This window comes from Macadamia integrifolia, chromosome 2 (assembly GCF_013358625.1).
Source record: "Macadamia integrifolia cultivar HAES 741 chromosome 2, SCU_Mint_v3, whole genome shotgun sequence".
Classification (NCBI taxonomy): domain Eukaryota; kingdom Viridiplantae; phylum Streptophyta; class Magnoliopsida; order Proteales; family Proteaceae; genus Macadamia; species Macadamia integrifolia.
The window spans coordinates 13,111,259-13,138,420 of record NC_056558.1 but is presented as its reverse complement, the minus strand read 5'-3'; the positions used below and the strand labels follow the sequence as shown (position 1 = coordinate 13,138,420).

General features: G+C 37.1%; 1 protein-coding gene across 1 annotated transcript; it reads right to left on the bottom strand.

Annotated features, from left to right (window-relative positions):
* Positions 1 to 767: 767 nt before the first annotated feature.
* On the bottom strand, positions 768 to 26,678 carry LOC122060100 (transmembrane protein 208 homolog). Its single transcript, XM_042623273.1, has 5 exons — positions 26,595 to 26,678; positions 18,943 to 19,136; positions 15,486 to 15,570; positions 935 to 1,000; positions 768 to 806 (listed from the first exon to the last, which is right to left on the bottom strand). The coding sequence occupies exons 1-5, from the start codon at positions 26,676 to 26,678 to the stop codon at positions 768 to 770; spliced, it is 468 nt and encodes a 155-aa protein (XP_042479207.1).
* Positions 26,679 to 27,162: the final 484 nt, after the last annotated feature.

The window sequence follows — 27,162 nt, the reverse complement described above, 5'->3', positions numbered from 1 at the left end:
CTCTTTTTCAGAGTTCTGATATAAACAACTCTATTTGATTTTGATAATCATTGCAATTTGGTTTTTGATACCCTTATTTCCTACGTTAGATTGGATAATAATTCCATATTGATCTAAATCAACCAATATGCTCCCATTTTTAATAAGATTCTGGCTAAAAGTATACATGTATTGTATTGTGCTTCTCCATGGATATCCGGTAATCATATATGTAGGGATATAATCAATGATTTGACGGTATAAGCAACAATAAGAAGTCCAAATTAGAATAAAATTTCTAATGCCACAGGATATGATTGGCAGGTTCCTCCCTTATTGTGTACAATTCAATCCTGTCCCATTGTTTCTGCATGCTGAGCTGAGACACTCAGAAATCAAAATACTTACAACTTGGCCTATGCTTCAGTGGTTAGAGCAAGGTTCGATCTCGGTTCTTCAAGCATTCTCCCCATTCATGTTGTTAACAAATTCAAATTCCAAAAATATGATAAAACAAACAGTTTTCCTTTTCCTCTACCTCTAATCAATTCTTTAGGCATGTCTACCACCAGTGATCCTCCAATAGATTTGTAATTCATGATGAACATACTGGTTGTTAAAAAGTGTCTCAACTTAATGGGACAGCTCAAACTGATTCTCTCATCACAGCCATGGGAGCTGCCATCACATTCAAGACCTCTGCTGCTCCCAAAATGGTAATCTGTCAAGCAAATTTACTTCATTCTTGTCTTAACAAATTTTCCTCTTGAAGCCTTCTTCTCCATTTTTTATCTTTTCTTACGACTCTTTTCATCCTCCATATCCCCCTACATGGAACACAGAGACGAGCACAAATACAGGAATAAAATTTACAAACGGACAGTCATACATCCAATAGATTAGCCATGAAAATATATCAGCAATAGAAGCAACAACATTTAGATCCTGAATGTACCTCTGAACTCTGATACAAAAATCCTCTTGTAACACCAAAAATTTTGTATGCACCAAATGCTGGAATCTATAAAGCATGAGCACAGCTTGATTCAGTAAATGTGAAACCACTTGCATACACACAAGTGGACATAATTTGCAGTGCCACCCCCTAGAGAATACCAGTATTATATGAATACCTCCTGCTTAATACCAATTTACGTTCAGACCCCCTACCGTTAGTCTCTATTACAGAATATTCTTCAAATGCTGACATTAGCAACTCCTATTTTTTTTTTTTAAATACCATTTTACCTTAAAAATTATGAAGTACCCAACTTACCCTATGTTAGTTACAGTCCTCAACTCGATCTAGCCCTAACTCACTCTTAGTTGTAACCAAGGATTTAGTTCGCGGTAAGGATCAGATCTGGATCGATCAAGGATCGGAAAAAGTACACTTTTCTTGGATCTGTCCCTGTATCGGCCAGGATCGGTTAAAAAAAAAAAAAAAAAACATATGTTAAAAATTAAAAAAATTCAGTAAAATGTGAAAATCAAAATTAGAGGAAAAAAAAGATACTCTTAACCGCCATTACCACCTGTGAGAAAGCACGGATCCTCCGAACAGGATGTCTTGAAGCCCTAGATTTGCAGTTGATCTCTGAAAAACTATTTTGATTGCTTGGAGAATTTCTTTCGAGGTACCCTCTCTCACTTATTAATGTCAACCGCCATTATCACCTATGAATCTGTGAGAAAGCATCAATCCTTCAACTGGGATGTCTTGAAGCCCTAGATTTGTAATTGATCTCTGAAAAACTACCTTGATTGCTTGGAGAATTTCTTTGCGAGGTACCCAATTGATCAAGATGCATGAATTTTGCTTTATGATTCCTTGAGGATTGATCATGGTTGCTGGAGTGCTTATTGGATATTTTAAGAAGGGGAGCACAACTTCATTGGCTAGAGGATTGCGTACAAGTTTCTGCTGCTGTTGTTTGCGGATGTTGAGTCTGAAAGCATTTGAAAAGCGAAAGAATTTTTATTTCATCATGATTCTCGAGATAGGTTGTGCATTAACACTTATTTGTCATGGGGTGGCGGTACATCTAAAACTCCAAGATAATGCCTGTTGGAATTGTTGCTGCAATTGGAGCTAAAAAAAAAAAAAAAAAAAAAAAAAGAGCCTGGCTTATTAATGGAATCTGTAATTATCGTGTTGGGAACTGAAAAGGCAGGAGTGACATGGGAAATGGAAGCATCACAGGTAATTCATTCAACACTCTTCCCACCGCTCTCTGTATATTGACCTTCGCCATGTACTTGAGTGGGTATGGAAGAAAGCTTGGATTTTAGTGAATTGGATGCCCGATTTTGACTTTTGAATGCGCAAATTGAACCCTCAAGTATGATTCTAGCTTAGAAACCATGGTTCCCTTCAAGTTTTCTGCAAATCTAAGGAGTGGAATAGGAGAAAAGGGCGTTGGAAATCCTGAATCTGTATTTTTACCCAGTTTTTCCCCTTTTTTGGGTTTTAAAAATAATTTACACGGATCGTGTCGGATCGGGTCGGATCGGCCGATCTGGATCGGTATCCGATCCGCAAATCGATACCGATCCCCATCTCAAGATCGGCTAAGTATCGGGATCGGTCTCAGCCAATACCGATCTGATACTCCCGATAAGGCAGATCCGATACCGATTCTTGATTCTATGGTTGTAACGATTCGCGACGCACCCTCAGTGAGTTGGAGATTTGGAGAACTTACCTCAGTAAAGTGGAGCGGCGACTGTGAACCTCCTCTGGCGACCTGTGACTACAAATCGGCGGCAACTTTCAACGGGAGGACAATGGGTGAAGCTTGCGGCGTCTTGCGTTTACAGGTATGTTTTGATTCTCTTTAACCCTTTTCTTCTTCTCTTCCCTGTCGAACACTAACCACTGCTTCTTCTCCCCACATATGATCGTACCCTAACCCTTAGTTGGTTTAAGATTGTTAATTTCTGGTCTCATATTAGACTGCTATTATAGATGTGGGTGTTAGAACTCCCTATGGGTTTGAGTTTGAAACCCTATTGAGAAAACCACACAGGAAAAACAAGAACACGAATCTAATAAAATTATGGAGGATCGATTTGTACCTTTCACCTAGTATGCTGAAGATGATTGATGTTGGTCACTCCCACTTTCGCTCTCTTGGCTTGGCTATGGATCTTCTATAGCTCCTTAAACCTCCTTGGTTCTCTCACTTTAGTGGTAAAGTGGGGAAGAGTGAATAATGGTTGTAGGGACCCAAAACCTAGTATTTATAATACTGTCCTGCACTCAAAACCCTAAACCACAATGGGTTGAGCCAACATATCCCTAAGCTTGAGAGTGGACCGAACCAGTTCATGCAATTTGACTCTCACCCATTTAATCAACCCGAATAATTAATTTAGCCCATAAATCCAACAATCTCCCACTTGGGTTACTATTAATTATAAGGATGTCTTTTAAATTGGTGTGGCCATAGAATCTTATTACATTAACCACTCTTACTGTGATTCAGTTGAAAAACCACTCACATCGAATAACAGCAGAAGATACACCTCAATATACGGCATACAACTTTCTGTTATTACAAGCATAAGTAAGTTTCTTAACACGAATCTATGTGGGATACCATCATAGAAATATTGACATATCCTCAAATTACACTGTTGTCATTCTATGTAGGTCCTTAACTGAGATATTAACCTTCACTGTGGCAAATCGCCTTTGATCTGTGATTAATATCTAACTGTGGCCCCGCCTATAAACTGTGGCAAATATTGCCTATGAACTGTGACAAATACTGTCTTAAAATGTGGCAAACATTACCTTTTGAATTGTGGCAAAATATTGCCTATAACTAAGACAATTACTGCCTATAAAACCATTTTCAAATGAAATCATAAACCAAATATTTTAAGAAATAACTGTGCATAATGTAAATGCTAAAACTTAACCATAATTCATCAAACTGTGCCCCAAAACATATGGGCTAAGGTTCAAAACATAAACAAATACTAAACAAAACCAGAACTCCCACTAATCAAGCATTTCAAATAACTGTATGTAAAGAAATCCTAACTACTTGATGTGACCAAATTTTACTTGCTCTCAATTGCTGATGATCAGTCTACCTCACCCTTTCTTAGTATTATTCTGCTTATCAACCCCAGAATTCTTCCTTTTCTCTAACCATTTCTTGAAAATAAAACAGTCCTTCTTCACATGTCCTTTCTTATGGCACCAAAAACACTCTACGTTGTTGGTATTCTCTTCATTCTGAGTCTTTTGAGATATGTCAAGTTCTTGAGAGCTATTAGTCCTGTCATATGGCTTGACGCTTCCTTTGTTGGAAAAATTTTTGTTCCTTCTGCTTGGTCCACCAGAAGATCCCTTGTGAAAAGTTGCATGTGCACTCTCAAACCTAGTTTGTTTCAATTTTTCTTCCTCTTGAGTGCAAATGGAAATGAGCTCATTTAGGCTCCAATTGCCCTTCAGTGCAATGTAGGTAGATTGGATAACCTTATACTGACTAGGGAGGGTATTCAGTGCAATGTGTACAATATATTCTTCATCGATCTGTATTCCAAGATCCTTAAGTTTACCAGCATCAGTAGCTACACCCAAAATGTATTCTCTAACACTCCCACATCCATCATACCTTGTATTCATTAGCCTGGTCATCAATGTGGTTTTCTTAGCTTTCTTATTGTGTTGAAATCTAGCTTTAATAGCATCCAGGAATTCTTTTGCAGTGTCTTTGATCTCTATGTTCCCACGTATAATTTCAGGAACTGCCTTTTTTAAAACCAGTATGCACTTTCTGTTTGCTTTAGTCCATTTCTTAAACTTGGTCCTTTCAACACTTCTGCTCGAGTCTGTGAGAGGCTCAGGTTTAGGCTCCCTAAGTGCCAAGTCTAAGTCAAGAAGACCTAAATGCAATTCTAATTCCTCCACCCACTTTTGATAGTTGTTACCAGTGAGTATTGGGATGGAAGATACATAACTTGAGGGAACTGTCATCTTACTACAGCAGTAACAACAACACAATACATGCCAAATATCAAAATATAAACCATAATATAAAAGCATGTAATACCATCAATATATTTTAAATAAGAGTTACAACTAAAAATGTATCCCTATCCTTTGGGACATGAATTAGCTGATGCTCTTATATTCTTCTTTTAACTGTGAAAACAACACTAACTTTGGAATTCAATCACCTTTGGGCAAAAGAACTCCAAATTCAATGTCCATTTCTGAAATGTGGATGATTATCCTCAAACCTTGATGACATAACATTTGGGAAAGTATCACCTTTACTGTTGGAGAAGATATAATCGAACTGAATGTACCACTTTGGTGGGTTTCACTCAGTTCTATCATATCTTTCCCATTGGAGATGTATATCTTTATGTTCAAAACATACATATAAATGTCACTAGGACAACAATAACCATACAAGAGTCACAACCGCAACTACATTCCTATCCTTTGGGCTAAGAATGCACTGGTCCTCTTGCAAATTTATTTTTACTGTGAAAAGAACAATAACTTTTGAAATCCCCTCACCTTTGGGCTTAGGAACCTCTAGGTTACTGTCATTTTCTTAACTTTGGTGACATCACCTTTGGGCAAATGTCACCTACATTGTTTCCTTGTGAAAAATCATGAAATAATAAGATGTACCACTTTGGTGGATTCCACCTCATCATTTCATGGTTTCCTAAAGCAAAATTACTTTGCAACTAAGAATGAGCGGAAGCTTACACCCTTTTCCATATTAACATATTTCAATTTTAAAAAAAAAAATTCTCAATTTCATGGTAACCAATAACATATATATTTTTCAAAGCATTGATTTATGCTATTTTGTTTCAATGATTGAAACTAAATACAACATAAAATTTCAAATAAACATGTCATATTAAAAATTAGATCATTAAATGTGGCCCGAAACAAAGAATCCAACGCAAAAAACAGATTTCAATTTGGCCTTAAAACGAACCTTTAAATGAAATTTAAAGTAGTTTAAATAAAAACGCCATTTGTTTCAATGATTGAAACTAAATACAACATAAAATTTCAAATAAATATGTCATATTAAAAATTAGATCATTAAATGTGGCCCGAAACAATGAATCCAACGCAAAAAACAGATTTCAATTTGGCCTTAAAACGAACCTTTAAATGAAATTTAAAGTAGTTTAAATAAAAACCCAAAATGAACAAAAACCAAACAAGCCTTTATTTTTTTTTTTTTTAAATCAATCCAAACCAACCGGTTCGGCCATATGAGTTCCGGGTCAAATTCGGGTCAATTGGTCAATGACCCGGTCAACCTCTGACCGAGTCAAATAGTGCACATGAGTTGACCCACTGTGTCGCCGGTTCAAATCGGTAGGGTTTCCGAGTTGAACCGGCGATGACTCGCCGCCTTTTTTTTATTTTTTTTTATTTTTCTCTCTCCTCCGGCAGCCGATTTCCGACGGCACGTGCCGACGCGTCCGGAGGTTTCCGGTGACTTTCGACATACCGTCGAGACCGTCTTCTCGTGATCTACAACTTTTGTGAAGAAAGTTTTCCCATACAGGATCTTTAAGTGATGGTAAAATTACGATTTTTATGATTTTCATGATTTTTAATCAAATCAGGTTTTAAGTAACAATCAAAATCCTCATGTATAAGAAAAATTCAATCGATTCTTGTCCCATGTGGTTTGCTCTGATACCACTTGTTAGAACTCCCTATGGGTTTGAGTTTGAAACCCTATTGAGGAAACCACACAGGAAAAACAAGAACACGAATCTAATAAAATTATGGAGGATCGATTTGTACCTTTCACCTAGTATGCTGAAGATGATTGATGTTGGTCACTCCCACTTTCGCTCTCTTAGCTTGGCTATGGATCTTCTACAGCCCCTTAAACCTCCTTGGTTCTCTCACTTTAGTGGTAAAGTGGGGAAGAGTGAATAATGGTTGTAGGGACCCAAAACCTAGTATTTATAATACTGTCTTGCACTCAAAACCCTAAACCACAATGGGTTGAGCCAGCATATCCCTAAGCTTGAGAGTGGACCGAACCGTTTCATGCAATTTGACTCTCACCCATTTAATCAACCCGAATAATTAATTTAGCCCATAAACCCAACAGTGGGTTGGTTTAAGGTTGTTAATTTCTGGTCTCCTATTACACTGTTATTCTAGATTTTATCTCCCAAAACTAAATCTATATAAAAGACCAGCACTAGTACCAATAGCTTAACCACAGATAACTATATGGTCTTATTCTAGGTAACTGAAATGTTTCAAGTAAATATAAAAGATGCGGGCCAATTCAAGCTTAGGTCTCCCCATATATGATCTGAACTCATGAGAAACTGTAGAGCCAGGGATTAGCCAGGTTGGGCTGATTCATATTGGAAAATGCCAAGCCTGGACCCAGTCAGAGTTGCAATAAACTTCCAACCAAATTCAATTGCAGGTTTAGTTCTTCTGCTATAGAATTTGGGGAAAAAAAAAAAAATGAATACAACAAATATCCAAATGCTGAAACAGAAGTTATAATCCAAATCTGTCATAAAGGGTCTAAAATACTGGTTTTAGAACCTTGGATTAATTTACTTGCCCCTGATCTGATGTAATATGTATAATAAAGGGTCACTTTCTTTTTCTCTAAACTTACAGTCTGTTCCTTCATATAGAAAAGATGAATCAGACGTGCTTTAGTTAAGATCCCTGAATTAGGAAATTTCAGCAGTTTTTATGCCATCAATTCAATCTATAGATTTTGTGCCTAATAACATCACAGTTATCTAATTGGGGGGGGGGGGGGGGGGGGGGGATGACCTAGCACTGTCTTCCCTTAGGTTTAGTAAATAAAAGGTGAGGCAGAAATTACCCACAGTTGCCATGGTTACAGAAGGCATAATTTGTACCGCTTTGAAAGATCAATTTTTCTGAAGTTGGAATAACTAAAGTCTCCCATCTTTAAACTTCCTATCTGCCTGAGTTATTTGTGGGCTTAATTACCTGTATGTTATGGTTCAATACCCAAGTGTCAGAGAAAAATGCCAAACTCAGAGAAAGATCAGGAAAAAAAACACAGAGAAATTGGAGACAACAGGGAAACTGATATGGCAGAGAAAGTTATTCTGGAGTCTGGTGGTGTGCTAATATTCGGAGGCAATTCTAGGCTTGTGTATCATGGGGTGAGATGTCTATTTGAATGGGTTGAACTGTTTCTTGTTGAAGTTTCATTTTTATAATAGCTTATCAAAAGTTTGTAATTCTGTTTGGATGTAAATGGACATGAGGTAGCTTGTTAAAACGCCACAGTAATTATAGCTCGTCAAAAACTTTCTGGTATGGAGAGAAGGAGATAAGGAAAGAAGGAGAGATAGAGAGATGGAGAGAAGGAAGGAGAGAAGGGAGAGAAGGGAAGAGTGAAATGGTAAAATGGTAAAGAGAGGGGTATTTTTGGGATAATGAAAATGGGTTACATATCAGTCTTTTACTCATAAGGGCTAAAGCGTCATTACTTAACAGAGACTGACGGTAGGGGGTCTGAACGTAAATTGGTATTAAGCAGTGGGTGTTCCTATAATACTGGCATTCTCTAGGGGGTGGCGCTGTAAATTACCCTTTTTTTTTTTTTTTTTTTAACTAAATATTTTAATGAAGAAAAAGGGAAATAAGCCAGAAAGAGATACAACAACTAGGACCTATAGTACAGCAACAACAATAGAAAACCAAAAAGAAAAGTACGACAGTAGCAAATGACCAAAAGGCCAAAACATGCACCAAGGGGTCTGCCATTCCAAGTGGTAAGGTCCAACATACAAGGACTGCTTTCCCGGTTATCACATCTGCAATATTATTAGCACCTCTCATCCTCCCACTTGAAAAAGATAAAATGCCTAGCATTGCTAGAACCTTGGCCTTTTTAATGGGTCAGCCACAAAATATTCTCCTTCTACCATTACATATTCCATCCAAATGATAAAGCCTAGCTCTAGTCCTTGAATAATAGGCCTTGAGTTTTGCTGTGATAGAACAACTATAGCAATAGAGCCTGGAATGGCTAACATTACCAAGCCCTCATGATTTCTGAACACACCTCCTATATCCACTGGACCCTTGTTCCCAACCTGATTGCCATTCGTATTTAGTTTAATAATGTAGTGATTTGAGAACCAGAATCAAAGAAGACAAAAGAAGAGAGAGACAAATGAATTGGGAAGTAAGGCTTGTGATGCAGCAGCACTCCGATGGATCGACCCAAGCCTGCTCCAGAACCCGGACCAAGACCCAGATCCAATTTGGGTTCCAAGTTACTAATTTGGATTCCAAGTTTAATAGAATATTTAGGATTTTATTTTTATTTGAGAATATTTGTTTCCTATTTGAGTCCTTAGTTGTTTCTTTATATTGTTAGCTTAGGTGTAGGAGATTTTATTTCTATCTTAGTTTTTTATTTTAATTAGAAGGTTTTTAATTTTTTTATTATATATAGGACATGTAACCTAAGAAATTGGTTAGTTGATGAATTTGAAGAATGAATTAAGTTGGGAAAGGCCTGCATGGCTGCCTTCTTCCCCCCCTTCCTTCTTGGAGAATATCTTCTCTTCCCCTTCTCTCTCTAATTCCCTCCTTGTCCAGTGAGACAAGCCCCCCTTCTTCTTCCTTGCCACCTCTCTATCTCCCCTCTTCTCCAATCTTCCTTTCTCCTTGTTCTTTCTTCTTTTTGGTTCTATTCTTGTGATCTTAGCAGTCCAACAAGGGAGTATTGAAAACCCTCCCGTATTATCTGGTATCAAAGCTGAAGGATCCATCTCCTTCGTTCTCTTTTTCTTCCCTATCTTTTCCATCGTTATCTTCTTCCCCTTCTCAGTTCTGGTTTCTGCAGAGACTGAGAACAACAATAAAAAAAAAAAAAAGGGTAGACAAAGAGCAAAGAGATCTAGAGGCAGAACAATTAAAAAAAAAAAAAAAAGATTATGTCTTCCCTGTACAGAATTGATCCCTGTCTCACGCCCTCTCTCTCCAGTTCTTGCAGCTTACCACTTTAGGTTCGCAGCAAAAAAAAAAAAAAAAAGAAAAAAGTAGAATCAGATACAGAGAGAAGAAAAAAAAAAAAAAAAAAAAAAAAAGAGAAGAAGCAGAAAAAGAAGGAAGAAAGGAGCAAAAGAAAGAAGAAGATCAAGAAGTCGAGAGAGTGAGAGTGGACTTCCGACAAAAAAAAAAAAAAAAAAGATGAAGGCAGAATCAGAATACAGAAGAAGAAGAAGAAGAAGAAGAAGAGAAGAAAGAGAGCAAAAGAAAGAAGAAGGATCAAAGAAGTCGAAGAGAGTGAGAGGTGAGACTCTACTTGTTTCGAAGCTCTCGCTGCAGTCATCTTCAAAGTCGCAACCCCACATTAGCGCCTCCTCCGAAGTCGCAATCCCACCGGTTGCTCTTCGAGACGTCTTCCTAGTTCCTCCTCCTTCAACGATTGCCTTTGTTTTCATCGTAGGTCTCAAAAGAAACCCTTTGTTGTCAGATTACGGTATCTCAGCCAAATCCCCATTGATTGTTATTTCTTCTTTCATTCTTCTGATTTGCCAGAATTGCCCCCCTCCTTTGTTCTAATCTTTAAGTTATCCTCTTAAATTTGTTTCTTAAGATTACCCTTTACCCTTTACCCATACCTTGCTTGTGAGTTAGACTTTCAATATTACACCTCTGCCACTCACTTAAGGACTCCTACATTTTTACAATTCTGCCATCCTAGAACAAAAAAAAAAAAAAAAGGCACTCCATATTTACAGTTCTGCCACCCACTTGATTATTGGAGTTGGTGTCTTATTGTGTGAGACCCAGAGCAAATTTTCTGTAAACTTGTTTACTCCAATGGTTGCTTCAACAGAGCAAAGAAATCTTAAGAACACTCCAAGCTAACCTAGCTGTACAAGAAGCACAAGTTGCTACCCTCCAGGACATTAACGCAAGGCTTGATGCCCTAGGGTCACGTATTCGGAAACCCGGTGGATAGCAAGGTCACGTTACTCATGACATCGTGATGACACCTCAAGAATCGTGCCCCCATCTAGAGACCATTATATCAAGTTTTGTTGTCGATGTTGAAGATGAACTAGACGATCCGATGAAGGATGTTTCTGAAGAACTGATTGATGGCCTGAACTCATTTGTGAAGCTCCACCATCCAATTCCGATCAAAGTCATATCATTTGTTGATGACGATCAGAAGATCGTGACCATTGATCGTGAGGTGTGCTGGATCTTTACCCCTTTGGAGCCATTGATCAAGGATGTTGATCGAGTGGTGTTGATCCTCTCCTTTTATAAAACTCGTGGACGAGTTTTTCTAAATAACAGGGGAGTTGATGTAGCAGCACTCCGATGGATCGACCCAAGCCTACTCCAGAACCCGAACCAAGACCCAGATCCAATTTGGGTTCCAAGTTACTAATTTGGATTCCAAGTTTAATAGAATATTTAGGATTTTATTTTTATTTGAGAATATTTGTTTCCTATTTGAGCCATTAGTTGTTTCTTTATTTTGTTAGCTTAGGTGTAGGAGATTTTATTTCTATCTTAGTTTTTTATTTTAATTAGAAGGTTTTTAATTTTATTTTATTATATATTGGACATGTAACTTAAGAAATTGGTTAGTTGATGAATTTGAAGAATGAATTAAGTTGTGAAAAGCCTGCGTGGCTCCTTCTTCCCCCCCTTCCTTCTTCTTGGAGAATCTCTTTTCTTCCCCTTCTCTCTCTAATTCCCTCCTTGTCCAGAGAGACAACCCGCCCTTCTTCTTCTTCCCTGCGACCTCTCTATCTCCCCTCTTCTTCAATCATCCTTTCTCCTTGTTCTTTCTTCTTTTTGGTTATGTTCCTACGATCTTAGCAGTCCAGCAATGGAGTATTGAAAACCCTCCCGCATTAGCTTGTGTGATTGATTGTTCGATGATTCACAATCTACCGCTCGCCACTCTCTTTATATTAAATCTGAAATAGTTACATACTTTGAGTATGACTCTAAGGCCTAATCATAATAAGGAACTTACTTAGACTAGGAAACTAACTCCTATCAACTCACTTAGACTAGGATTCATTCCATGATGGGGACACTCCTCCTACCATGGACTTATATTCTAACACTCCCCCTCAAGTTAGAGTATACATGTATCTAAATAAAGCTCTAGCTTGAACCATCAGGAATAGAAAATCAAATGCATCATTAGTCTTGTAGACTCCAATGAACAGTGGGAACTTCAATCAACCACCATAGAACCTACAACAATATCAACCCAGGCACACCAACATCAGCAATATCAATAGATAAAAAAGGTTGTGTTGAACCATCAATGACGAACAAAATGGAGGATAGATAATCACCAACATGTGCAATACTTGATTTTCAATGTTTGAGGAAGACTCAATCTCCAAAAAGAAGAACAAAAAATTGCAGATATGGTGGATATCATCAACCACAATCCAAAATACCATAGCAGTAGACAAGTAAAAATGACAGATGCTTTCTTATAATTGTGGAACTTGATTTCCAAAAGGGGAAGACACAATCTTCAACATGAGAAAAGAACTCGATCTTCAAAGAAATGAATCAATTCAATCGCACTAGGTGGATAGCCAATCTTCAAAAACACCAATCATGCTTTAACAGAGGTAAAGATGGAGGGCAACAACTTAGATCCTTAAGAGATCCTCTCATCTTAAGATATCACTTCATTAGTGTTGCCCTTCAAAAGCTACTGATAAATAATCTTCACTGACAAAAAATCTCCTATTAATGAATTGTGCAGAGCAGATAAAAATCTCAAATCTCCCCCTCACGTGTAGCATTACATATGAACAAATAATTCCAATGATCAGAATCCCAAATAAACTCATAACCAAGAGCATAAAATACTGTTTAATCTCCCCCTCATGGCAAAAGGCTAAACAAACAATCTCCAATTACCATGGCATGCCAATACTAGTGCCAAAAACACTATCAATCTCAAAGATGTGATTTTGGGTCACCAAAGCAATAAAATGGCACATGTATATGCCTAATGGAAATTCTGTAATTACTTCATGCAATCCTCAATTGATGTGGAACCTAGGTCAAAATACCCAAATTGGGTTTGGTATTGACCCATCTAGGCAAATTTGTAAATCCCTCAATCTTACAATGGAGTGACAGGATAGTAAATAAATTGAAATTGCAAGGGAGAATGACACTTGTAATTAATCTCAATTTCCAAAGTGGGATGTTAATTTAGTAATAAAGGGGAATTTCAATTAAAATCACAATCCAAGGCCAAAGGATAAACTAGGAAGTAACCAAAATATGATGGCAACTAGTAATTAAGAGAGGAAAGAAGGGACAATAATATGAAAACTTCAATTTAAGAGAGAGGCAAAGGAGTGTGGTGTCTGTGTAGTGCAAAGGGTAATCCTGGAATGGCAAAACACTCAATAACATGGTGTAAAGAAAATGGTAAAGGAGGGACATTAATATGGGAAGAAGAAATAAGGAAATAAAATAAAATAAAATTGCTGATTTAAAAGCAAAAGGAGGGGTAAAAAAGGAAAGTGATAAATAAAAAAGAAAGCAACAAATTGGAGGAAGAGGACTACCATCTTCAACCTCACGAATTCAAAGGGAAGAACCAGAATAGGGTGCGATTGGGATGTTTCCTCTCATCCGACTTCAGAAAGGTTGGCAACATCAAGGGACATGACTGAATCGCCAACCTATGAACTCCAGCAAGCAATCAAGGATATCAACAACCATTCCTACGAATAGAGCCTGCCAGAACCAAATCCAACAATAGCGTTGCATTAGCCTGGGTTGCAGGTATTTGATCCTCATAGCAAAGAGTTTCTTTGGGGCTAAAACTCAGAAGGGTAAGCTGCCGCAATGCATAGAAGCAAGGCAGGTGCAGAATCAGAATCGACAAGCAACATCGCCTGCAGGAAACCCTCCAACTAACAGGAAATCCTTCGATCTGCAGGTGGAAGTCACTGGCAAAAAAAAAAAATGGGGGTTGTCTTCAACCTTGCAATTCCAGTAGCACAAGACTGACCTGAATGTTCTATGATTCAACGTGTTGCAGAACATTAGCAGACGATACCAAAGGGGAAATAGAAAACCATCTTCAATCCAGATCAGCAAAAAGGAAAAATATTAGAAGCTTGACTCCACGAGACAGTATATACTCCATCAACCAATGGTTCGAACCACCAAATACCAAAAACCAGCAGTTGACCCATCAAGTCGAGAAGATATCCTCAGAAAACATCAAAACAGAATTTCACAGCGATGTGGGAAACAAATGAATAAAGGAACACACGATTGAGGTAAGCATAAACTCAAACGTTGATGCCCTTTTTTCTTCTTCTTCTTCTTCATCATGGCTCTGATACCATGTAATGATTTGAGAACCATAATCAAAGAAGACAAAAGACGAGAAAGACAAAGGAATTGAGGATTAAGGCTTGTGTGATTGATTGTTCAATGATTCACAATCTACCTCCCGCCACTCTCTTTATATTAAATCTGAAACTTACTTAGACCTCCAAACTAACTCTATCAACTCACTTAGACTATGATTCATTCCATGAAGGGGACACTCCTCCTATTGTGGACTCATATAACAACAAATAGCATTATAAGGAGGGGAACTCCAAGAATGCCGGATCTGTCCTAAGTCTCAGATGAGGAATGATACAGTTTCAGTCCCTTTGATAACTTGGTGAGATCATTTATACAAACAATTTGGTTGCAAGAAAGCTCTTATGAACGTTATTGTGGTTCAAATGGTGAACACCTGGTAGGTAAAACCTACCACTCAATTGGACCATCAAGGAGATATTTATGCCAATGACAGTATGACACTATTAAAGGGATTGGACTCCCAATATGACAACCAAAAGGTAAAACAACTCTTCAGTGGAACCCACCAGGAGATCTCTAAACAGTTAGCAGCCAGACAATCCCACCGACTAGCGGATGACTAGAAGAGAATAAGCAATCAGGTAAATATGATATGTTACCACGTGGAGCCATTGACGATTATTCACCAAAGGGGCAGTGCCAGGGACTTTTTCTTTTCCTTCTGTTTTTGGGGGAGGAGGAGAGGGGCGTAAGTAACAAATGGGAGCGGTCAGCCTATATATTAAAAAGGGCCAATACACAGTGCTGGAATCGCCTATGAGAGGTCCTAGGAGAGGTGAGCTTGGAGATGGTCCCAACATTTGGAACTTCTGCGCAAAGTGGCATCCCTCAACACTCAAACCGGGGCATTTTCCCTGACAGCCCGAACATTTTACCATTACTCAAAGCAAAGGGGCCAGGCTATGTATATATTAGAAAAAAAATCTATGGCTGCTCAAGGTGCCATATTTAAACAAAGAATAGGGAAAAAAAATTATTACTAATTTCGGTACACTACAATCTATGTTCATAAAATGAAAAAGAGGAGTGCAAACATTTTTGCAATCAAAATTAGGATAAATGACCTTACCACTAAATATGTGTACCAAAATTTCCCAGTGATGATGGACATCAGCTGTACAAAGTACGTAATGTAGATCACATCATGTAGGTAACTGCAAAAGTAATCAAATATAAAAATGAGTGGGAATAAAGAATTCATACCTGCCCATTAGCAATGGACCCTACAGTCCACAACATATATTTTTTTAAGTTTCATAAAAAATAAAAGATTATATCAGATTAGAGAAAAGGACACAGAAGCTAAATAAAAATATCATATAGCATGCTGGCTCCATGTATGCTGGATCAAAACCAGAGAACATAAAAATACAAAAGCCACGATATCAAGATTAAAGGATTTGGTCCAAGGAGACAAATCATGCCAAATAAGATGGCTGGTTTGGCTGATTCATCCATTTTAGAAAAGGTAGACAGCAGTCCTTGGCATACACTAGAATGAGAAATGCAAAGAAGGACCTAATAAATGCCCTTCCCTCATCAATTGAGAAAACTACTTGGAGCAACTACCATGACTGTGTTGCCTCCTTTTTTTTCTTTTTCATTTTTTTTTGGGGGGGTGGGTGGGTTGGGGGGGGGGGGGATCGATTTCTAGTTCATACGACAATAACAACTCAGCCTTATCCCAACTAAATGGGATCGGCTACATGGATCCTTTCCCTTCAATCAGCTCTATTCGAGGTCATACTTGATACAACTTGCAAGGCTTAAGTTATGCAAGTTTTCCTTCAACACTTCTCCTAGGGTCATTTTAGGTTTGCACCTAGCTCTTTTAGTTCCTTCAATCTGAATCAGATCACTCCTCCGTACTAAAGCATCCAAAGGCATTTGTTGAACATGGTCATATCACCTCAAACGACTTTCTTGTAGCTTACATTGTATCGGAGCTACTCCCAAATTAGCTCTAATATGATCATTCCTTACTTTATCCTTCCTACTTTTGCCACACATCAATCTCTCCATCCTCATACACTGAGTTTATCTATATGATGCTTCTTAATTATCCAACATTCCACACCATAAATCATAGTTGGTCGTATGATTGTCCTATAAAACTTTTCTTAAGTTTTCAAGGAAACCACACAACACTGGAGACACACTTCTCCACTTCATTCATCCTATTTTCGTTCTCTGTGAAACATCATCCTCTATATCGCCTTCATTATTTATGATTAAGCCCAAAATACCTAAAGAAATCACTCTACAGAATCTCCCCCTCATCAATTTTCACCACCTCATTATCCGTCCTAGTGAAACTAAAATTACACACCATATCTCCGTCTTCGTTCTACTTATCTTTTAGCATTGAGGCTGATCTCCATTACTCCAACTTGGCATTAATCCCTGGTTTTGTCTCATCCCCCAAAACAATATTATCTGCAAAAAATATACACCAAGGAGCTTCATCTTGAATGTCTCTGATTAACTCATCAATGATAAGTGCAAACAAATAAGGGCTTAAAGATGATCTTTAATGACCACCAGTTATAATTAGAGGAAATTAATTGAGAAACACTTTCAAATTAAAAATAAATATTTAAATCACCCACGATAACGGAAAATAAATGAGGGCTTAAAGCTGATCCTTGTGACTGCTAATACATGATGTAGTAAATTGATTGAGACACACTTCCAATTTAAAAACCAACCATAATCAACCAGACTGTTTTGTCTCACCCAACCAACTCATTTATTGTAATTTCTCTAAACCATTAAACTAAAATCTTGATCTTCTTCCGAACTAATCCATACATGCAGAGCATATCCCCTGAAAACCTTACTATCACACAACTACGTAAGAACCACTTTCAGATTGAAGAAAATCCCCAAATATGTGTGTAAAATTAACTTCCAAAACGAAAAAGGGGGGGGGGGGAGGGAAGTCTGTTCTGGAGTTGCATGCAAACCTTTAAAGCAATAGCCACAGAAATTTGGTCCTACAGGAGGTTCATAAATGTAGTTCAAATGATGAAAGCCCTTGTCATAGTATTCTTACATTTTTCTCAGCTTGCTTGAATACTCTTTGCATTAAGTCCTACCAGATGTTGTTTCCCTTATTTTCTATCTTCAATTTGTTTCATTGTAAAATTTCCTCGTAAATGATGTTTTGCATGATGTAGATTTTTCTTGTATTTCAGTGTCATTTATAGCAATTACGTCAAAACAACAGTGGAAAATCTTATTTCACAAGAAGATTTTCCTTTTCCGCTTGTTTATATGAAAACAATGAAGCTATTACATCATCCCTTATTGTTACATTCAACTTACCAATATCCTACTTTTTAACCATCCCTGCATATTCCCTCCATCAATCACCAATGTATCAAAACACTAACCTAATCAGAACAAGTAACCCTACTTTCCGCAGTTTCTAGTACTACTAAGGCTGTGTTTGGTAGTCAAGAGAGGAAAAGAAAAGAATAGAAAAGAACTGAAATGGGAAGAAAATAGAAAAAAGTATGTATGTTTGGCTTCCATTAGAAGAGAAGAAAAGAAAAAAAACGAAAAGTTTTTGTATTTTCTTTTGTTTTCTTGTGTTTTTGGCAAGATTAATTTTTTAGCAGCAAAAGAAAACTTCACCATTCCCAAGATGAATTTTGAAATTCAAAAAAAGAATCTCTCTTGGTTGAGGACATGCCAAGCACAAAGAGAACTAAACCAAGAAAAAAATATATTTTTTATTTTTTACTTTTCTTTTCTTCTTTTGGCTACCAAACACAGCCTAAAACTCTCTTCTACACCAACAGCAGCTGTTCCTTCACTTCCTATTAACAGATTGCTTCACTAGCATAGTTGTCAATACGAAAAGAAACTGACATATATCAGGGTTGGATCGCTGTTTTGGACAATGGTCATCGTCAAGGTATTGTATTCATTGCTTATACAAATTAATAGTCTCTGCTTATGTATCCATCTATAAAGTGTGAGCTACAGAGCAATACCAAGTTCCAACTCCAATGGAACATCGGACCAGAATGGACTCTTGTCATTAGCACCCTAAGGCTGGACCTCTGACTGAATGGCCTGCAAAAGTTATCAACTGTTTGCTCATCGGTCTGCAGCAATACAGGCTAAGGTGTCTGGCTGGAAATGAAAACAATATCCACGATTCTGACGACCTTGAAGTCTATTTCTTTGTAACTGGAAATTCATTTTCAAAAAATTTGCTTTTCTGAATACTCTTATGTCAAAACTTTAATTAGTAATGTTGCGCACCCTATTAATATCTGCATCTTTGTTACCAACATTAAGTAGGGGAAACAAGTCATCTGAGATAAAGCAACTAGGATGTGCCTCCTGTTCACTATCAACCAGGCCTTTAGTTCTCTACCACATTTAGTTAATCACAACAATAAAGGCTCTCAAGTTCCCAAGAAACCAGAAGCAATAAAGTTGGAACAAGAAAAATGAAAGGATGGATAAGACATGTCTATTCATCGAAGCTTAAAATAAAGACACTACGTTACCCACAAACTCCACCAGTGCTCATATCAAACCCGCCATCTAGAAGCTCTCCATCATCAGCATAAGATGGTTGTGCCATTTTGGCAAGTTGTTGATAAGGAATTGCATAAGCCAATGAAGTGACAAAGAGGCCAATCCAATGCTTCCAACTGACAGTTGAATTAAAAAAGAGCATCCTCACCAAAACATGTATAACCTGCAGAATCACAAGTTCAATTTTATTTAGTATCTCAGAACTACAAGGTTCCAAATTTCATCCGAAATCGTCTAACTTTGGAGAAATATTTTGGGTTTGGTAGCGTCCAAAACGAAATTCCAAGAGAAATAAGGGAATATTAGGGGCCCGTTTGATAACGTTTCAAGAAACGGGTTTCTGCTGTTTCTGTTTCCAGAAACAGTAGAAACAGAGCAAAAAGCGTTTGATAAAACTGTTTCGTTTCACTTATTTTCAGGAATAGAAATAGAAATTTTTACTTATTTATGGTTTAAGAAACGACCCAGGCGAAACAAGTTCAACTTGTTTCGTTGTTTTTGGAAACGACTTGTGGCCATTTTTTCACTGGTTATTATCAACTTCTAAAAATACGACTTATCAAACACCTTCAATTTCGTTTCTATTTCTAGAAATGGAAATTTATGTTTCTGCCGTTTCTTGAAATAAAAACGGAAGAAACGTTATCAAACGGGCCCTAGATTTCACCAAAGTGCCATAAACTTCATATCATTACGGTCATTACCGCTAAACAGTACACATTTCGGCTTTATTTTGCCATTTCAACTCTAGTGCTAGCAAAACAAACTGAAGTGTGAGATTTTCTAGGAGGCTCATATTTGGGCAAAACAACCACATTTGTATATATATATATATATATATATATGCTTCAATATTAGGCAGGGAAGGGAATACCCTTGTACCTTGCACTGATCATAAATTCATAACTAATACAAAAACCAATAGGACCAAAATACCCCTAAAACTCCTAAAACTCAACAAAATGTATTACCATAGATTCCATATCTTTTATTGTGATTGGCAAGTTTGTAGGAATTCCATACACTTGAGAACTACGGGATCAAGTCTATATAAAGTCCAAAACCACATTTTGATTGAACAAATCACAAATCGCAAAATCTTTTTTGCTATTTTCTTCTTCGTTTGGGAGAACTAGGGCATAGGTGTTCCTTCCTCTGTCGATTCCAGCTCTAGCGACTCTCCTCCGGCAATTCTTCCTCCGACAAGTCTTCCTTAGGCTATTCTGGCTCTAGCAAGGTACTCTTTTTCTTATTTTTCTTCTTTCCTCTTCTTTTTATTCTTCTTCTTCTTTTTCCAGTGCGTTGTTATTGAATGGAGATCTCTCTCATTTGTTTTTTCTTCTTCTTTCTTTCCATTCCTCTTCGTTTAATCCCTTCTTCTCTTCCTTCATTCTTTTTCTTCCCATTCCAGTGAGACTTCCCCTATCTGCTTTCATTCTTCTTCTTCTTTCCTGGTTTTCTTTTTTCATTCCAGCGACTGACCTTAGTTGTAGCGGTAATCAGACTGATAGGAATATAAATATAGTGGATGACCTTAGGCACTCATTTTGGCGTCATAAAGGTAATAGGCAACAACAACAACAACACATCTTAGCCTTATCCCAACTAAATGGGGTCGGCTACATGGATTCGAGATATTTAAAAAAAAAAAAAAGAGGTTTCAAACATCCCACTCATGAACAGTCGACAACTCGGATCTTAGCCCTTCAGGTAGCTCTGTTAGATACTATACTTGGGTGAAGACTTAACTTTTGCATCTCTTCTTACTACCTCTTCAATGGTTAGTTTTGGCCTGCCCCTAGTCCTTTTTGCTCCATCCATCTACATATGGTCACTCCTCCGTACTGATGCATCCAAATGCCTCATTTGGATATGTCCATACCATCGTAACCGATATTCTCTGAGCTTATCTTGAATTGGAACAATTCCCAAATCGGTTCTAACTTTGTCATTTCTTACTCTATATCTCAGGGTTTTGCCACACATCCATCTCAACGTCCTCATCTCAGCTACACTCAGCTTATCTATGTTGCGCTTCTTGACTGCCCAAGATTCTGCACCATATATCATAGTCGGTCTTATGACTGTCCTGTAGAATTTTCCCTTAAGCTTTAGAGGGATACGTCGATTACATAACACTCCAGACGCCCCTTTCCATTTCATCCATCCTACTTTAATTCTGTGGGAAACATCATCATCAATCTCACCTTCTTTGTTTAAGGTAGAGCCCAAATATCTAAAACAATCACTTTGTGGGATCTCTCTCCCCTCAATTTTCACTCTCTCGCTATCACTTCTCAAATGACTAAAGCTGCATCTCATATATTCTGTCTTTGTTTTACTTATCGTAAGACCTCGCGATTCCAAAGTAGATCTCTATAATTCCAACTTATCATTAATCTCTGCCCCTGTTTTACCGACCAAGACAATATCATTTGCAAAAAACATACACCACGGGATCTCTCATTGAATATTCCTAGTTAAATCATCCATGATAAGTGTAAACAAGTAGGGGCTCAATGCAGATCCTTGATGTAATCCACAAATAATAGGGAATTCAACACCTTGGCCACCCATTGATCTCACATTAGTCACCACATCACCATACATGTCTTTAATTATATCTACGTATTTACTTGACACCCCTTTCTTCTCTAAAACCTACCATATTAAGTCTCTGGGGACCCTATCGTAGGCATTTTCTAGATCGATGAATACTATATGGAGATCCCTCTTGTAGATTCTGTATTTTTCCATAAGCCTCCTAAGAAGGTAAATCGCTTCTGTAGTGGATCTCGCAAGCATGAAACCGAGTTGATTCCCGGAGATATCGGTTTCCCTTCTTATGCGAACTTCTTTTACCTTCTCCCATAGTTTCATAGTATGGCTCATGCATTTAATGCCTCTATAGTTGTTGCAATTCTGTATATCGTCTTTATTCTTGTAGATTGGGACAATAACACTTCTCCTCCACTCATCAGGCATCTTTTTCGTGCTCATGATCTTGTTAAACAACCTGGTTAACCAAACAACCCCACATGCTCCCAAATTCTTCCACACTTCGATTGGGACCTCATCTGGGCCTGGTGTCTTCCCTACTTTCATTTTCCTTCGGGCTTCTTTGGAAAATGAAAGAATAATAGAGGTAATAGGAAAGTATAATAAAAATACTTGCATATTTTAACAGCCTTTTTTTCTTTAAATTTATAATGTTATTTCATAGTTATATTTTATGCTATGACAAAGATGAACTTAGTTTATTCACTTTATTGATTTGTTTTCCTGATTAATATCTTACATTAGTATGAATCTTTAACCTTTATTTAGATATAAGTAGAATTATATAGTTTTTAATATGCTATTTATTCCAAAAAAAAAAAAAAAAAAAACCCCAACACTGGAACACTTTAATTGATAAGGCGACACTTTATGCCCTCTCTATCGCTGAAGCACTTCGGAAGACCATCGAACGCCTTAGCTGCCTTCCTGCCTTAACAACTGTTTTATTTCAAAACATGCTGAAAATTAAAAAAATCTCGCCAAATTTTGACCATTTGGTACCATGCTCCCAACGAGAATAGTGGATCTCATAACGCCATGCCTAGCAAGCTCATCTACCCGACTGAGTCTCTCACAAGTTTAGTCAAATTATCTGTAGTGTAATCAGGTTTAGTTTTGTTGAAGGATAGACCCACAGAAATGACAAGTACCGGTATAAGTTCCACTGCTATAAGCAATCCTAATCACCAATCTACAATCATGTTATCAGATTAAATGGTATTTTTTGGCCCTGCTCATATGCACACTGATCTCACTGGCATTAATTGATGCAACTTCTGTATAGTACCACCTAGTCCACATCATCACACAGGTGCCACTTACTTCTAGCAAGAAAGAATTCTTGTCACAAGCAAAGATCAGGCAGAGAAAATCATTGAGCAAAACTTAAGCGAGCGTGGACAATAAATACAAGTCTATGATTGTACGCACAAAACAATCATGAACCAGAACCTATCGTGCATCGAATAACAAAAGCCATACAATCAATAGGCATGGGCGACTTATAACCTAAGAACAAATTTTCAGCGAATTTTTCCTCCGATGAGAACCACTTTCAAGCACCTCATTAGCTAGGAGATCCTGCTTGGGAACCACAAGCTCATCCTAAGCACCATCATGTTCTGACAATCAAAAGTTCACTTGCAAAAGATACCTTAAAGAGTGTAAATGGTCTGCAACAAATCAAATGGTACTGTACCTTCTGCCAATCCAACTGTCTAGAAATTCGTACAGTTTTTAAGTATCAAAATTTCACAGCTAAACCATAACCAGAACTGAAACACATTTCACACTATGATTCAGCTTCAGAATGGGTATAGAAATGGAAGCCATTTTATACTGAAGATAAAAGTTCTCAGAATCAGCTGTATAAACATAGCATAAATCTGAAATAGAAGTTATAAGCATGATAGTGAATTAGAATAACCAGTGGTTTTGTTCATAAAATATCCTGGAGATAATGGCACCTGTCATAGGCATATCATGGGAATGGAACATATACTTGATATGTTCCAGCCAGAAGATATTGAAAAACAAATTGAACCAGTTTTTTATCATCTTATTTATCGCATCATCTAGCCACACAATGTTTAACACGATATAGTAGATGTCTGGAAAAAAGTTGGTGACTGTAATTTCAGAATCATCTAATTAGCACTGGAAAAGGCCAAGGAAGATCGAAAGTGGAAGACCAATAGGGTGGCAACTATATTGTAATCTATCCAATTTTACACTTTACATTGTTACGCAGATATATCTCATTTAAAGAAGGGTTTGTCTAGTTGTAACCTAGGTAGGTTACAAAAGGCTTGTAATCCACTTTTAGTTACCTAAAAAGTTTTATACTGTGAAAGAAATGATTGGTTCAAAAAGATTCAAAAAGTAATTTCATGTGTTTATATTCCCAATAAAAACTTAAAAGCTGCATCACTTTTTATGACAAAGTGTTTAAAAAGGGTAGAAATGTAATTTTATCCTCAAATAGACCCATCAGTACGTTTGGAATCTCAAATATCAATTCCTTGTCTCTCTAAAGTCCAACATGGGATTGAAAAAAAAAAAAAATTATACTAACCGTTGGGTGATTGGGTCCATTGCTTTGAGTAAGGGTGTCCATTTCCAGTCCAAGCGGGTTGGACTAATTAAGAGAAACGTGAAACGAACCTTTATCGATTTGAGTTTTTTATCAAATCGGTAAAAAATTGAATTGGACCAGATCAAGAGAGTCGAAACCATAAAAGACCTTATAACAACTTAAAAAAATTACTAAAAGAGAACATATTACCTACAAGAGGCCATTAAGTCAACTCAATAAAAACCGAATCGGTATAAATTGAAATTGAAGTTTGATATCAATTTGGCATAATACTAGATAAAATCTAGATCAAAGTGACCAAAATTGGAAATGGATCAAATCAATCACAAAAGCCTTATAATCAGTCATTCTAAAACAACCTGGATAGGTATTACTATGGTCGATTTGGATCGAAATTGATTTATTCAACCAATGATTTTAAACTCGAAATTGAGTATCAAAACAATCTCTCTAGTGATTCCAATTCTAAATTGACCATTCTAAAACTTCCGGAGTTGGATAGTTCATGACCAATTCTAATCTAGAACGGCTAATACCAGAATTTTAACTCAAAATCAAATAATAAATTGGTCCCTAATGATTCCAGTCTGGATCATATCCGATCAATCACAAAAATACTAGAATTAACACTAAATTCTAAAAACCAATAGCCTAATCCCAAAAATCCTAGATATGCCATTCTATAATGATTAGAATTGGGATTGATCCGAACTAGCCAAATCAACTAGGGATTTTAAACTTGGAATTGGAGATCGAACTGATCATGGTTTCAAGTATCGGTCTGGGATCGGTCGTATCGGCTGAGACCGATCCTCGATCCGGATCGATTATCCGGATCGTTTCAGGGGTAAAATAGGTAAAAAAAATAGTACCTTTTATAAAAATCAAGGGTAAAATAGACCGATACCCACCGATCCCATCCGATCTGGATTGGTATAGAATTGGCATCGACAGAGACCGATACTGATACCGTCCCCTACATCCTTGGAACTAATTCCTATAAATTTTGATCCAATCGAATCAAAATCGGATGAAAAGAACTCTAGAATCACCCTTAAATCTTAAGACCCACGATCTAGTCCTATAAACCTTATAATCGATTTTAAACACAGAATCAAAGATCAAATTAGTAACTGCCAATATCAATCCAAATCCAAATCAAATTGGAATTGACCAGAATCAATCCCAAAACCTTTAGAATCAACCTATAAAATATATTATAATTACAAAATTTCACATGTCATCATTATAGTAGTACCAAGCCTATGATATTACTTTACGGAAAAAAGAAAAAAAACATACAATATTGCCATTTGTCATCTTTCTGGATTTTAACTTTCTTAAAAACACTAGCATATTTAATACAATTGATTTCTTTGAAGAGAGAAAAAGAGACATGATTAGAACTATCTTACCCACCTCATCTCTAATGCACAACAATAGAAATTATTACAATATAATTGATACATGAATTTTTGGGAAGAGGTTTTGTTTTCTAAATTTCAAAAAACAAAAATGAAGTCCACCAAAAGTTTTAAACCCTAAAACCCATAAGCATTGGACATGCCGAGAAGAAAAAGAGCCTTTACCTGACTCACTAGAGATGATCTTGCCAAACTTTATGCCATGAAAACCAAGAAAAGTAACAGAAAGACTCGCGAAGAGGAAGACACCTCGTTTTGCCGTTTGGGAAGAGTGTATTCATTCTCAAAATACCCCTCGTTTTGCCGTTTAAATCAAAGTAATGATTCAAAAATTTGAGGTTGAATTTGCTTTTTTGACCTTAAAAGCAATCACAAAATGACAAAATAAATGAGACACAGCAATTTACTTTTTTGACCTTAAAAGCAATAACAAAATGACAAAATAATGGGGACACAGTAATTTACTTTTTTGACCTTAAAAGCAATCACAAAATGACAAAATAATGGGGACACAATAATTTAGGTTACAAGGTTTTTGTAACCAGGTAGGTTACATTTAGATATACCCTTTAAAGAAAGCTAAGTAGCACATATTTGAGAAGATCTCATTTTTTTTTTTTTTCTGCCCGCGGGAGACCCAACAGAAGATAACAAGCGTAGTGTGAAAAGCTAACAAAAAAAGAGTCAATTGGCATAAGGAAAAAAATGCAAGAGAAATAACAGGGAACTAGCTCAATATTTCAGGAATGAGTAGAGGTACTCAAAAGCCAAACCAAAGTGAAAGATGATAGTAAACTCTGTACAGTGATTGTGATCCAGAACTAAATTCCTGAAATACACAAAAGATGTGTGTGTATAGAGAGAGAGAGAGAGAGAGGCCTTGACAACCGACACTGAACGGACAGACCGGCAGAAGGAATATTATTTGAAATCAACCCGGCAAAGACCGAACCGTATACCCTACTGAAGGCACCGCTCTTGTTCGGGCTTCCCACCCGTTATGGCTAGCGCTACCTCACCTATTGCTAGATCGCATATCTACAATGCATGCTATGATGAGACGAAATAGCTTGTTCATGTGATGAGCATTCTCTTCTTTGCGTTTCTTCGCTCCCTGGTTTGCCATCACTTCTCAACAAAATCCCCGCAACTGCAAGAAACCCTTAAAATTAAAATTACTATAAATTCTCAAAAAGGAAATAAGAGAATCTTATGGTTTCAGACTTCCTGTCTTCATTTGGTACTTCTGTTAGTTTATTTCAGAAAATAACAAGTCCAACATGTTTTGGTGCTAGAAATCAATTTAATGAAACCAAGCTTTGAAATTGAACCAGTTTCATTCAATAAGGACCTTTTTTTTTTTTTTCTCTTTGTTATTGATGTACCTTTAAAAATTGAACTAGGACATTTGGTTGACTGGATTCAATCAGGAAACACACATCTCCATGATCAAAGGACCTAGAAAGCTTGAGGTAGTAAAACCCACTCCCAACCACCCAATTTTCATGGTTCCTGCAAACTGCAGAAAGCTGTATAATGACCAATTTTCTCATCATTTTTTTTTTCATTGGCTTTTTTTAATTTATTTTTCAATAATTTCACACTATTTT